The following is a 15,329-nucleotide window of genomic DNA, read 5'->3' on the forward strand; positions in this document are numbered from 1 at the left end:
TGCCTTTAAAATAAGGTGTGTTTATTTATGACATACATTACATTCAGCCAATAAGATGCAGTAAAGAGGCCAACTTGATAGATGACGTTTCTAATTAGTTTAAATATAATCTGTTTATTAACATACTCAGCGAAATTCAAACCTGGTGTTCTGGTAGGCAACTTGATCGTAAGTAATTCAGAAGAGTATTTATTAAAACTTTCAAAGCATTGGAAAATATCTAAAAGTAAGGAATACGTTATACATTCAGCACTATTGGAACTTTGTATGATCCAAGCGCCTGTCTCCCATTCCCAAACATTAATTTGTTAGTAGGCCATGCGTGTAACCATGTGAGAACTACAAGGGATTCGGGTGTTTTAGTTAAATTATCCCTTTAACAGAAATGAACTTATTTTCAAAAATAAATGTGTTACCTTGAAAGCAGCCTCCTCTATATTGCTTTCAAGGTAAGGAACAAGTCATTTGCACTAGGTTATCCCTTTATTGACCCTTTGTTTCATCATGGAAGAATCACTTCACTATCAATGCCTGTCTTCTAGAACTCCTTGAGTCAGGGATGGCTATGGGAAGTGATTGGACGGTGCAAAACTTGGACTTCTCAAGCTGTGGAGAGGAAGAGGAGGGTAGTGACAGCAGTTTGGATGAATGGAGCTCCAGCAATCCTCAGATCCTAAGTCCCAACCCTGTGTGCAGGACTCCCATAGTGCAGCGTCATTGCACCAGGAGCTTCACCGTATCCCCATCCATCCCAGTTTCACCGACCACCCCCATTCCCTATGCTGCCTGGAGGAAACTGAGGCTCTGTGACTCCCCCAGTACTCCCAAGGTGTGTGGACATTTATCATATGTATAATATATGCCATTTAGCAGATGCTTTTATCCAAAGCGACTTAGTCATGTGTGCATACATTTTACGTATGGGTAGTCCCAAGAATCGAACCTGCTATCCTGACGTTGCAAACTCCATGCTCTGTCAACTTAGCTACAGAGGACCATGCCCTCATGGATTACTTAATTTCTTTCATCTGAAACTATTCAAATCATCACACATTACATTACAATGTGTAGCTACCTCCAATGTAAAATCCTGGAATTCAGTGCATTTTTACATGTCAGAAGGATTTATTTCTCCACATCCCTCTTCACCCAAGAGTCTGCTGTCCAAGTCGGCTCTGCCCAGTTCCAGCACCAAGATATGCCGCAGTCAGAGGGCTCTGCGCTTCGCCACTTCCACTGACCCTTCCCAGTGCAGCCACGTTCCCTCTGTCAATGTGAACCCCTTCACCCCCGACACGTTCCGCAGGACCAGGGAGCACTACAAGAGGAAGAGTCGGAGGAGTGACGACGATGACGACTATGGTTGCAGGTAACCCAACTAAGGGTTTGGTTGTGATTGTGAATTGTATTGTTTTCTGCGTTTTGGTGATTGTGTATGGCCTTGCTACCATGTGCTATCTGAGTCTCTACAGTGTTTTGAGACTGAGTGGGTTTTGTGAAGTTATCATCTCGTCTTTTAGAATGAAACCGAGCCATACGTCATCGGAGGATGATGATGCATTTCTCCCGTCCAAGGTACAAACTATTTTTGTCCCTTGAACAGTTGGCTCTCTGTCTCCCCTGCCTGTCCACGGCTCATTTAGTCACTAAGCTCATCTCTTTTGGCCGTTTCCTCTGTCCCTCCTAATTCTCTGCCATTCACTCTCCCACTTCCTGCTTTTGTCCTCCATCTGTCTGTGCAGAGGCAGGCTGTCCAGGCTTTCATGCTGTCTAGGTATGAGAGTGAATTTCTGGAGCTTGGACACATCGGTGCGGGGGAGTTTGGAGTGGTGTGCAAGTGTGTGAAGAGGCTGGACGGCTGCTTGTACGCCATCAAGCGCTCTCGCCGACCACTTGCCGGGTCTGCTAATGAGTGAGTCAACACTACCGGCCTCACACTGTTTAAGAATAGCCTGGGCCTTATGATCAGCGTGAGAATAGGAAAAACGATCATCTACAAGTCAAACTCATTCCTCAGTCCTAGTGTCTGCAGGATTTTGCTCCTCCCTTGCACTTGATTGATGACTTTAAGGTCAATAATTAGTGAAGATCTCTCCTCACCTGGTTGTTTAAGTCTTAATTGAAAGGTTAAAACCTGAAACCTGCAGACACTAGGCCCTCTATGGAATGAGTTTCAAACCCCTGATCTACACTTAATCAAATGTTGAGGGTCGTTGATGTTCTATTTTATTATTTACAGTATGTAATGATGAGGTTTGTAAATTATGTCTCCTTTCGTCCCCAGGCAGCTGGCCTTAAAGGAGGTGTATGCACATGCTGTACTTGGGCATCACCCCCATGTCGTCCGCTATTACTCAGCATGGGCTGAAGATGATCACATGATCATACAGAATGAGTATTGTGACGGTAGACTGTGGATATTATTATTAAAGTTTTTTTGTTTTGTTCTCACCTGCACAATTGGCGCATAAGTGTCTCACTGTACACTGCAACTACATCTATGATCCTGTGCATGTGATTAAGTACATCTAATCTAAATGACTGAATATTGGCAGGGGGGAAGGAACACTGACTTTTGGGTTGAATAAGTGTTTGTCAGTAAGATGGCTGGATTGATGTATGAGACTTTCTTTCTTTGCTCATCTCGATGTACTGTGTTGTAAACAACGCAGGTGGGAGTCTCCACGATGCCATATTAGAGAAGGAGGCATGTGGAGAGCTGTTTCCAGAGCTGGAGTTGAGGGATCTACTTCTGCACGTCTCCATGGGTCTCAAGTATATTCACAGCTCTGGCCTTGTGCACCTGGACATTAAACCCAGTGAGTCTCCTCTTTATTTCTTGTCATTCACATCAATGTATACTCCTCACTTCCACCGTTTCTGACCCCGCTCTTATTTGTAGGTAATATCTTCATCTGCCAATGCTCGAGCGCAGGTGGAGCGGGTGAGAGTGAGGAGGAAGAGGACAGAGGCCCTTCAACAGGGGTGGTTTATAAAATTGGTAGTAGTTTTTCACTAAATATCACGTTTTCTCTCCTAGCTTTGGTGCACTGCGTCATTGAGATGCCATCTATGATTTCTGTTTGTCTTTGCAGGTGACCTGGGCCATGTGACGTCCAGCAGCAGTCCACAAGTAGAGGAGGGGGACAGCCGCTTCCTCGCCAGCGAGGTCCTGCATGAAGTACGGTGAAAGTTGTGGCTCTATTCAGACTACTTATGTTTGTTTGAATGTATACCTTGTATCCCCTGCTTCTCCCTGCTGCCCAGGACTACAGCAATCTGCCTAAGGCGGACATATTTGCACTAGGCCTGACTGTCCTGCTGGCAGCAGGGTCGCCCCCTCTCCCTCAGAATGGAGATGAATGGCACAGTCTCAGACGGGCACAGTTACCCAGCCTGCCCCAGGAGCTCTCCCCTGCATTCAGAAGTCTCATTCAGGTACCACATGTACCCATAATTGACTTAACTGTACTTGTTTTTGTCATGCCTGCACTCTTCTACCTTTGTCTTTTACACCATCTAGTTTTTTCTCCGTGGCGTGCTCTATGGAGCGTCTTATGAAATGCCAGCTGAATATATATTTTTTGTTTTATCAAAATCAAATTTTATTGATCATGTGCCAAATGCAGCTGGTGTAGACTTTACAGTGAAATAATTGCTTATGAACCTTTCCCAATAATGCACAGTCTTTAAAATAGTAACTAACATGATGAATAAAATACAGAAGAATGGAGCTATGTACAGGGAGTACCAGATCAATGTAGGCCGTCATTGTAAATAAGAATTTGTTCTTAACTGACTTGCCTTTTTAAAATAAAAATGTGCAGAGGTATTCACAGCTTAGGAAGGGACAGATATTAACCAGTACGACACAAAGCTAAGTCAACACTGATTTGCCTTTCATTCTAGATCTACAAATGTCCCAAGGTTTATCTCTTGCCTTTTCTACATTAGCAGCTGTTTGGGATAAGCTCTCTTTGTGTGTCTGTCAGACTCTGCTGGATCCGGAACCATCTCAACGACCCTCTGCGTCAGCGCTATGCAGACAACCTGTTTTAAGGAAGGAGAGGACTGGGAAGCTGGCTGCTCAACTACGCAGAGAGCTCAATGTGGAGAGGTTCAGGACAGCCATGCTGGAAAAGTGAGGGCAGAGATGTCATTTGCATAGAAGTTGGTTGAACTGGACAGAACTCTCCATTAGGGGGTGCAGTTAATGAAACAGGAAAAAAATGCATTTCACCCTGTGGCACAAAAGCAGTGGTGGAAAAAGTACCCAATTGTCATACTTTAGTAAAAGTAAAGATGGCTTAATTAACAGAATTACTTGCGTAAAAGTCACCCAGTAAAATACTACCTGAGTAAAAGTATTAGATTTTTTTTTAAATATTTAAGTACCAAAAGTGTAAATCATTTCAAATTCCTTATGGCAAACCAGATGGCATGATTTAGTTTTTTATTCACGGATAGTTCGGGGCACACTCCAACACGACATATTAAACACAAATGCTTCATTTATAAATTGACTGCCAAATCAGAGGCAGTAGGGATGTTCTCTTGATAAGTGTGGGAATTGGACCATTTTCCTGTCCTGCTTAGCATTCAAAAAAGTACTTCTGGGTGTCAGGAGAATGTATGGAGTAAAAAGTACTTTTATTTTCTTTAGGAACGTAATGGAGTACAAGTTGTCAAATATAAATAGTAAAGTACAGATATCCCCAAAATGACTTAAGTAGTATTTGAAGTTCTTTACACCACTGCACAAAATTCCTGCTGGTTGTTTATATAATGACTTGATCAGTAAAGTATGAGACTGAAGAAATTATTTATGCTTTCAAACTATTATTAAAGTGAATTATTCCATGTACATAAACACCCTCTCAATTCCTCCACAGAGAGCTGCAGGAGGCTCGTTTGGCAGCACTGTCCCCACAGCAGGCTTTTCCCCCTGGGCTACAGCAGCCCATTAATACAGGGTCCTTGCCCAAAGCTGGGCGGAGGCTGGTCGGTAGGAATGCTGCCCGGTCCATGAGCTTTGGATGCCCAGGGTATGGAGTGTGAAAGGGGATCACATGCTGGGCCTTATTGGAAGTACCAGAACACTGATTCTCCTCGCTGCAAAGTCTTGGAATTTCCCCTGACTCAAGGGACTTCTTAGACTGGCTCAATGTATGTTGGTGAGCAGCAAGGTAAAAAGTTACCTAGAAGAGCCTGTGGTGGTTTATTTTGTGCGTCAGTGCAGTAGAATCACAGTATTTTAGACTAATTTATATCAAAGCGGGAAGGATTTGATGCAAAATTCCATGAATTTTTTTTGTGTAGCACTTCGGCCTTTCAGTGTTTAACTTTTGTGGAGTATGTTTTACTATGCAGTAATTTGGGCCCTTGAGAACTGCTGCAGACATCAGCGAGTGCAATGCCAAGTCAGCAATGTTTTATCAACAGCAATGATTTGTTGCTTTTTACAATGTAAATAAACTTTTAAGGTCTTATGAAATGGCCCTCAGGCTTGAGTTCTTTGTAATATGTTTGCCTTACTTTGAAAGTGTAGACCACTGAAACATCTAAAGAGTATTTCATCATAAGGACACTAGAAACAAATGCAGTTTAGCTGCTTTACATGTTTGTCTTTCATTGAAGTCAAACAATTAAAGTGTATCAAAGGGCATCGGAATTACGGAAACCACATTAACTGTGGGACTTTCCAGAGGTTTAGACAGTTTATCTATTGGTACAGAACTGTGTTAATATAACTGGTGGAAGGACAGCTTTTATTTCAAGGGGTAGCCACGTGCATGTTTACTCGTATGCATGTTCATTTCTCTGACTGTAAACCACCATAGAGTTAACAGTATATGATTAGACCTAAACCAATACCCTTGTTTGGGGTCAGTATTTTACATTTGACCTAAAATGTCATTCAACATTAAATGCAGGGATAAAGCAGTCACTAATCACACTTAACCATATTTGCAATTGCATACATTTTTTTTTTTCTTCGTCATTGTACAGTTGAGACCAATGTTTTGGTCCCGACTCCTAGCATGACTTTACTTCCTTATCTTGCAGTCACAGCACTGGGCTGAAGGGGAAACCCTACACAAGTATATCACGTGTGTGTATGGAAGATTCAAAACAATTTGGGTTACATCATCCTCCCATTAACATTACTTTTTGTTAATTGGTCAGCGCAGGTCATGAAATGGGAGAAGTATTGTATGCTACTGTAAATCCTTGTTTTTGGACCAGCCATTTCGTGTGGTTAGGTCATGTCGCTTTTTTACAGCATGCAAAACCGCGCATTGTCTTGTTGAAAGAAGCCTGGCATTATTGATCTGAGGATAGCCTGTATGTATGCAATTTGGTTTAGGATTTAGAGAACGTTGTCAGCAGGGCTGGAATGGTTCACAATCACGTTTAGCCCTATTTAATAAGTAGCCCATTTCAATGGAGTCTTCAAAAATTTACTTCGCAATTAGTTTGGATCTTCCGAGAAATGGCACACCAACACACTATAGTAGCTACGAGGGAGTTCCGTTAATCCCGCCTGGGCGCCCGTGTAGGCGTGTTTTGCATCGAAACTGAGGGTATTCGATTTGGAACCGGCTGGCCTCCCGGGGTCACCAGTTGCCCCGTGTAAAGCCCACGGTGGCGTCGGCTCAAAACAAAAGTGACTTAAGCAAGTGTAATTAGTAGGATTCTATGTTTTCCAATGCAAAAGTGATACGCTTTATCTGCCTTCCCAATTAAAATAGAAAGAAAAAAAGTATTTCATGGAAAATAGATGTTTCTGGATAATGCACCATGCTTTGTTGACAAATGACCGAGCGGCACAGATTAGTGTTATAGTTGAGAAAGAGCGCCTCCCTCACCGCTTTTGCTCTCATGTCACGGGCCGGTACTCCACGACTCAGCGCAATCGAATCCGCCCAATGTAGCCACAAATGTCGTAAAACCAGTCCGTGGCGGGGAAATGTCCCAAACCCCCAAACTGATGGAGTGCGTGTGTGTTGTCTCGAAAGCAAGGAGGGCCAGCTCCGACTCGGCGGTGTCAATCAGCATGTGTTGCTAGCTATTTTAAGTTGTAATAAGCAAGCTAAACTTTACCACCCAATATCTTTACTGTTTTTAGACGGTGAGTGAACAGAGAAAATATGTTAGTATTGAGTGTATTGCTATTTGCTAGCATCAACACGGGCAAAAGTTACGTTAAATAGCTAGCTAACGTTAGCTAGCTTGACTTGTTTTGTTCGCACACACATGAATCGAATGTAGCGCGCTTCTACATGTTAACTACTTAGCTACTGACTGTGTCCTCTTGGTAACGTTCAACTAGCTAGTAAATACGTTGGTGGAAATGCATTCGTAGGAAACTCTGAACTTTAGAGCTAGTTTATATCTGATGAAATTGCAATGGCTAGATTATGTTATGCTTTTCCCTGTAGCAGAACAGCGATGGACTGTGGGGATGTTCAGTGCACTCCCCTGGTCTTTCTGACTTTCCTTCAGCAGCAGAGCTGCAGCAGTGCGGAGCTCCGGATACAGCTGGACTCTTTGGCCCAGGAGCTGAAGCGAACCCAGGACATAAACGGCAATGGTCTGGGTCTTAACATCCACGAGGAGGGCGAGCTTCAGACAGATGGACACTTCTGCAGCAGCAGTAGGATCTTACTGGAGGGGCTTGAGCCTCAGGCTGCGCTGGCATGGCCCGGTGAGTTGGTTTGTTTTTCTTTTATAGTATGATTGAAATTCCATCACATTCACTTAGTTTTGTCAAGACCTGTAGACCGTAAGGTTCTGACATTTTTGTCAAAAAATAGTTAGTCACATATATTTGAACTTCATATGTCTGTGAAGTCAATTTTAAAGCTGCGATATGTAACTGTCCGGCGACTAGACCAAATTCACATAGAACAGTCTGTTATAGATCTGTTATTCTCATTGAAAGCAAGTCTTAGAAGCGGTAAATCTGTTTTAGGTGTGCTATTTCTATGCTTCCCGTTCTCAAGTTTTGTTTTTGCTTCTTTTACTTTTGTTTTTGTACTTTTGTAACTTCAAACAGCTGAAAATACTATTTTTGGTTACGGAAAAGATCTCACAGCACTTTAGCTGGTACAATGATTCTCTACACCAGGAAATGGCGGAGTGATTTCTGCGTAGTACATCTTAAAGTGAAAAAACTGGAAAGCTCTCTGTATATAGCAATTTGAACTTGATGCTATAAGGTTCTATCTGTAATCACAAGCCTGAACAAATACACACGTCTTTGCCATCTCTATGTATGGTCTAGGGCAGGCTAGTCAAGCCAGCAATAATGCCACTCAAGCAAAAAACAACAGTCAGAAATCTTCAAGTAAATTATGTTGTCACATCGTTGTTCAGTGACAGTAATTCAGCTGGTGATCATAATACATTTCTTAATGTATTTGATAGTGTTCTATCTTTGTAAAATATAATAACACTATCATTTATGTATTCAAATAGCTACAGTTTTCTTAACTCAACATGTCTAATTCAGAAGTGTCAGAACCTCAAACCCAGATTGACATTTCAGAACCTTAAGGTTCTATCTGCAATTGCATCCCCCTAAAAAAACTGATTTACAAATGTCTCAGGATTTTGATACTCTGCACTTTAGGTACATTTTTAAAGTAAGGACCTTATTATGAACGAGGAATTCTCTACTAAACAGTTCTGGGATGTGAAATCTTTGATGCTCAAGATCTCAGAACTATGCTATGTGCAGATAGAACCTTAGTCCCAAGATCACAAGGTCTTTCTTTCTGAATGACACAACTGGTGACAGGTTTCAAATGCACCTTGGAAAATTAGTTACCTTAACATGACTCAGGGAATAAGTATGGGCTTGATTGACCAATACAAGTTTGATTCTACATTGTTTTGTGCTTAAATCCAGATTAAACAAGCAGAATATAGGTAACTGGAAGGTCATGAGTTGTTGGTCTGTGTGCTTTGCAAACATGGTAGCAGAATTAATCCCCAGCTGGGTGCCTTACACTAATTTCAGACAGACGATGTAAGACAATGTTTTTATGACTCCCTTTCAAACAGACCCTTATTGACCATGTATTTGCTGGTATACCCCTTTTATACATTCAGTGACTAACTGGCAAATTGTGAGGTTTGGGGGGTGTTGTTAAACGATGGGGTTGTTTTTGCATTTCAAATTAGGGAGGTGTTAATGGCCCAATGCAGCTGTTTTTATATACATATCAAAACATTTATGGGTAACAATTAAGTACCTTACTATAATATATTAGCAGAGAGCTTTGGAACTCTTTTTTATTATTGGTCTATTAACCAATTTACCACATGGTGATGTCACCATGGAAAGCCGAAACCTGCTGATTAGAAGGTCCTGTGTAGATTGTATTTTCAACCAGCAACTATCAGGAAATAACACTGATACATTTCTTTCACAATTTTATAGCTTTAGTTTAATCAGCTGCTGTACAATATAATACAAAGCACAGGAAAACCTAATTTTGACTTCACTGGGCCTTTAAAAAATGGTATGTTAATGAGTTTACCTACAAAAAAAGCAGAGAACCATTCACACAGACCCGATACCTGTATTTTGGTTACAGGGTCTGTGAAAATGCAGGAATCATGACTAGGTCTTTATGTGGGTTTTAATTTACCATGAGGCAATTTCACAGTAAAATAATGATTCTGAGACTATGCCAAGAAAAACAATGATTAAAGTTCAACAAACGATACAACTCTATGCACAAGGATGACTTGTATGGTTTGTTTAACTTTGCAATCACTGGTTTTTGTTTGGCATACATTTTAAAGTGAAACATCTGAGTTCCAGCATTCTGTTACTGTGGAATTGCCCCATGGTTTTTACCCCTACCCCTTTCAGATATGTAAAAAGGCTGGCATGGTAAAATAGTGGAATTTTTGTCTGTATATGAAAAGGATATTAGAAAAGGGGCAGTACATATACTGCTGGACATCTTAGTTTTATTGTACTATGTGACAGGGATCTGGCACATCTGGGTTGAATCGCTGTGTAAGTGATTGAAAATGATACTGTGTTGACATCAAAATGTCGATACTTTATAGCTGTTCATATTCAATATGATTTTGACTAACATGCTCTTTGCCCTCCAGATAACCCTGCCGATGAAGAAGCCCTGAGAGGTGTCGCTGCAGGGCTGATTGAAATAGCTGATCAGCTTGAGCGTAGTGTGATGGCCCAGGCTGCTGAGAATCTAACCAAGAAACTGCAGAAGTATTCCATTGGGGTAAGTTTCTGGAATCCTTGTTACTTGGATTGCTCAGAACTATACTGAACAAAAATATAAGCCCAACATGTAAAGTGTTGGTCCCATGTTTCATGAGCTGAAATAAAAGATCCTAGATTTTTTTCCATACGCAGAAAAGGCTTATTTCTCACATTTTGTGCACAAATTTGATAACATCCTTGTTAGTGAGCATTTCTCCTTTTCCAAGATAATCCATCCACCTAACAGGTTTGGCATATCAAGAAGCTGGCAAATCCCCCTGGATAGATGACAAATTGAAAAAGTGTATGGTTGAGAGGGATGAGGCTAATAAGTCTGACAACACAGCAGACTGGCAAACATACAGTAAATTGAGAAATCACTAAACAAAAAGAAACTATACTATGGAACAAAGATACATTATATAAAGAATGATAATAAAAAGCTCTGGAGTACTTTAAATGAAATTCTAGGCAAGAAGGCTAACTCGGCTCCATCCTTCATTGAGGCAGATGGCTTGTTCATAATGAAACCCTTTGATATTGCCAACTACTTCAATAACTTTTTTGTTGACAAGATTAGCAAATTTAGTTATGACAAGCAAACAACAAAGGCCGTGCCTTCATATTCATGCATAATGGACCAAACAATGAAAGACAAGCACTGTAGTTTTGAGTTCCACAAAGTGGGTGTGGAAGAAGCCCCAAATTTTTTTTGGCATCTATAAATAAGGACAAACCACCCGGTACCGAAAACCTGGATGGTAAATTGCTGAGGTTGGTTGTGGAATACATTGTGACTCCTGTTTGCCACATCTTCAATTTTAGTCTAGAAAACAGTGTGTGCCCTCAGACATGGGGGGAGGCAAAGGTCATTACTCTGCCCAAGAATAGCAGAGCACCCTTTTTAATGGTTCAAACAGCGACCAATCAGCCTGTTAAGTGCTTAGCAAACTTTTGGAAAAAATGGTTTGATCAAATAGTTATTTTACAGAAAACAAGTTAAGACTTTCAGCATGCTTATAGGGAAGGGCTCAACATGCTTGGCACTGACACAAATGACTGATGATTGGCTGAAAGAAATTGATAGTAAGACGTAGAGGTCGACCGATTATGATTTTTCACCGCCGATACCGATTATTGGAGGACCAAAAAAGCCGCTACCGATTAATCAGCCAATTTTTATTTATTTATTTTTTATTAATTATTATTATTTGTTTTTATATAATGACAATTACAACAATACTGAATGAACACTTATTTTAACTTAATATAATACATCAATAAAATCTATTTAGCCTCAAATAAATAATGAAACATGTTCAATTTGGTTTAAATAATGCAAAACAAAGTGTTGGAGAAGAAAGTAAAAGTGCAATATGTGCCATGTAAGAAAGCTAACGTTTAAGTTCCTTGCTCAGAACATGGGAACATATGAAAGCTGGTGGTTCCTTTTAACATGAGTCTTCAATATTCCCAGGTAAGAAGTTTTAGGTTGTAGTTATTATATTATTATAGGAATTATAGGACTATTTCTATCTATACGATTTGTATTTCATATACCTTTGACTATTGGATGTTCTTATAGGCACTTTAGTATTGCCAGTGTAACAGTATAGCTTCCGTCCCTCTCCTCGCTCCTACCTGGGCTTGAACCAGGAACACATCGACAACAGCCACCCTCGAAGCAGCGTTACCAATGCAGAGGAAGGGAAACTACTCCAAGTCTCAAGAGCGAGTGACGTTTGAAACGCTATTAGCGTGCACCCGGCTAACTAGCTAGCCATTTCACATCGGTTACACCAGCCTAATCTTGGGAGTTGATAGGCTTGAAGGGGTGGGTATAATTTGTGGAACGTTCCAACAGGAATCTGTTCCAAAAAACGTAAAGTAAAAGGTTGCCAACCAACAATGCATACAAAGTAGCAACGCATACAAACCTAGCTAACTAGCTGCCGAATAGGCATCAACTCACCACGTAGCTTATTCTTAATGTTTGTCCATAGGCAAACAGACATTTTTTGGAATAAACGTGATGAGTAAAAAACGCAATGAAATAGACCACTCTCTTCCTGGTGTCTTATTCTGCCGCTATACAACTTTGTATGCGTTGTTTTTTGGAAACCTTGTTATTTACGAAGTTTTTGGAATAGATTCCTGTTGGAACATTCCACAAATTATACCCACCCAGGTTGAAGTCATAAACAGCGCAATGCTTGAAGCACAGCGAAGGGCTGTTTGAATGAATGCTTATGAGCCTGCTGCTGCCTACCACCGCTCAGTCAGACTGCTCTATCACTTAATTATAATATAATAAACACACAGAAATACGAGCCCTGGGTCATTAATATGGTCGAATCTGGAAACTATCATCTCGAAAACAAAAGTTTTTTTCTTTCAGTGACATACGGAACCGTTCCGTATTTAATCTAACGGGTGACTAAGTCTAAATATTCCTGTTAGGCATTGATGTTTATGGTTAGGTACATTGGTGCAACGACAGTACTTTTTTCGCAAATGCGCTTGTTAAATCAACACCCGTTTGTCAAAGTAGGCTGTGATTCAATGAAAATTAACAGGCACCGCATCGATCATATGCAACACAGGACACGTTAGATAAACTAGTAATATCATCAACCATGTGTAGTTAGTTTTTTATAAGTTTAATTCTAGCTAGCAACTTACCTTTGCTTCTTGCTGCCCTCGCGTTACAGGTAGTCAGCCTGTTAATCCTTGTGGAGTGCAATGTAAGGCAGGTGGTTAGAGCGTTGGACTGGTAACCGAAGGTTGCAAAAACGAATCCCCCCTGAACAAGGCAGTTAACCCCCGTTTCTAGGCCATCATTGTAAATAAGAAGTGTTCTTAATCTGACTTGCCTAGTTAAATAAAGGTGTAAAAAATAAAAATGATAAATAAAAAAAGATCGGCAAATCGGTGGCCAAAAATACCGATTATGAAAACTTGAAATCGGCCCTGATTAATCGGTCGACCTCAAGTAAGAAGATTGTGGAAGCAATTTTTTTTATGCTTCAGTGCAGCTTTTGATGTCATTGATCCTAACCTATTGCTGAAAAAACTTAGGTGTTATGGTTTTTGCATCCTCTGCCTTATAATGGATTTAGTTACCTATCTAATAGAAAAGAGGGTGTTCGTTAATGGAAGCTTCTCTCATGCAAATTCAGTTGAGTGTGGTGTACCGCAGGGCAGCCGAGCCGGCTAGGACCATTATTGTTTTCTGTTTTTACCATTGACCTTCCACCGACCTTGAATAAAGCCTGTGTGTCTATGTACGCTGACGACGCAACAGTATACACATCATCTGCAACAGTTAAATAAATAAACAACTGAAACCCTTAACATAGAGCTCCAGTCAGTTTTAGAACGGGTAACTAGCAATAGGCTGGTGCTACATTTCTCAAACTAAAAGTATCATTTTTGGGACAAATCACTTGCTAAATGCTAAACCTTATTTTAGATATATTATTGAATAATGTGGCTATTGAGCAAGTTGAGGACACTAAACTGCTGGCTGTAACCCTAGATAGCAAGCTGTCATGGTCAAAACATATACACTTAATGGTTGCTAAAATGGGAAGAGGTCTGTTCGGGATAGGGCGTTGTTCTGCCTTCTTGACATCTCAGTCGACCAAACATGTCCAACTGGGTCAAGTTTTGTCGCACCTGGACTACTGCCCAGCTGTGTGGTCAAGGCAAAGAACGACATATGTAATTTCAGTTGGTCCAGAACAAACCACACATATCGCTCTTACTGTACACACAGGGAAAGTGTCAGTAACATGCATGTAAGTCTTTCCTTGCTCGGCCTCCCGAGTGGTGCAGCGGTCTAAGGCTGCGCCACTGAGACGTCACTAAAGACCTGGGTTCGATACCAGGCTGTCGCAGCCGGCCGCAACCGGGAAACCCATGAGGCGTCGCACAATTGGCCCAGCATCGCCGGGTTAGGGGAGGGTTTGGCCGGCCGGGATGTCCTTGTCCCATCGCGCTCTAGCGACTCCTGTGGCGGGCTGGGAGCATGCACGCTGACACAGTCGCCAACTGTACGGTGTTTCCTCCGACACATTGGTGCGGCTGGCTTCCAGGTTAAGCGAGCAGTGTATCAAGAAACAGTGCGGCTTGGCAGGGTCGTGTTTCGGGGGTCGCATGGCTCTCGACCTTCGCCTCTCCCGAGTCCGTACGGGAGTTGCAGCGATGGGACAAGACTGTTACGACCAATTTAGATATCACAAAATTGGGGAGAAAAAGGGGTAAAAATGTTCAAACAAATTAAGTCTTCTGGCTCAAAGTTGAGGAGAGATTGACTGCATCACTATTGGTCTTTGTGTGAGGTGTTGATGTGTTGAAGGTCCAGAACTGTCTTTTCAAGCAGTTGACACAGTTCAGACACTCATCAGTACAACAAGACATGCAACCAGAGGTCTCTTCAGTCCCCAGGTCCAGAACAGAGGTTGAGAAACACACTGTTTTAAATAGAGCCATGACTGCATTGAACTCTCTGCCACCCCAGGTAACTCAAGCTAGCAATAAAACCTTTAAAAAAATAAAAAAAAAATAAAAAAAACATAAAAGAACACCCTGTGGTGCAATCCTGCACGGAGCCTTCACCGTGCGCTGCCACTTTAAGAGCGCATCAGCAGTAAGGAAGGAGAAGATAAAGACGGCTCTTGCAGCTCTCTGGGAAGGCGCTCTTGGTTGGCTTGATTGTGTGTTTGATTGTGTGTGCTATGCTGCAGAAGTCTGTTTTATTTTTAGCATGTTTGAGTTAAACACTTTATAAACGAATCATCGGTGTGACCGCTCTAGGTCGTGGTTATCGTTTGGGACCTCACCGGTTATGGATTGCATGGATTAGTAGCGAAGCTTTGACATACAAACCATCAGACTGTACAACTGCAAGCCTGAAGTCAACAGCTAAGATCTCTCTTGCTCTCTCTCTGTCTTTCTCTTCTCTCTATCGTTCCAGTGCTTTACACTGCAGCAGACTTTCTATTTTTCAAATGCACTTCCCGTTGATGTTCATTAGCGCTGGACTATTATTGCCCTGCCAGAAGTATTTGGGTGG

The 15,329-nt window shown here is 41.5% G+C and overlaps 1 protein-coding gene across 1 annotated transcript; it reads left to right on the plus strand.

Annotated features, from left to right (window-relative positions):
- The first annotated feature begins 103 nt into the window (after positions 1–103).
- On the plus strand, positions 104–5,498 carry wee2 (WEE2 oocyte meiosis inhibiting kinase). The gene is made up of 12 exons (XM_029758929.1): positions 104–168; positions 543–829; positions 1,155–1,369; positions 1,521–1,575; positions 1,743–1,912; positions 2,285–2,406; positions 2,673–2,819; positions 2,903–3,001; positions 3,096–3,181; positions 3,268–3,438; positions 3,993–4,141; positions 4,893–5,498. The coding sequence occupies exons 2-12, from the start codon at positions 560–562 to the stop codon at positions 5,056–5,058; spliced, it is 1,650 nt and encodes a 549-aa protein (XP_029614789.1). The 5' UTR covers positions 104–168; positions 543–559; the 3' UTR covers positions 5,059–5,498.
- Positions 5,499–15,329: the final 9,831 nt, after the last annotated feature.

This window comes from Salmo trutta, chromosome 7 (genome assembly GCF_901001165.1).
Source record: "Salmo trutta chromosome 7, fSalTru1.1, whole genome shotgun sequence".
Taxonomy (NCBI): domain Eukaryota; kingdom Metazoa; phylum Chordata; class Actinopteri; order Salmoniformes; family Salmonidae; genus Salmo; species Salmo trutta.

Bases quoted from the DNA above. Each gene is read 5' to 3' on its own strand.
- wee2 (XM_029758929.1), top strand. From the start codon at position 560: ATGGCTATGGGAAGTGATTGGACGGTGCAAAACTTGGACTTCTCAAGC. The intron at 2,407-2,672 runs GTAGACTGTGGA...TAAACAACGCAG, and splicing joins ACAGAATGAGTATTGTGACG to GTGGGAGTCTCCACGATGCC. The intron at 4,142-4,892 runs GTGAGGGCAGAG...ATTCCTCCACAG, and splicing joins AGGACAGCCATGCTGGAAAA to AGAGCTGCAGGAGGCTCGTT.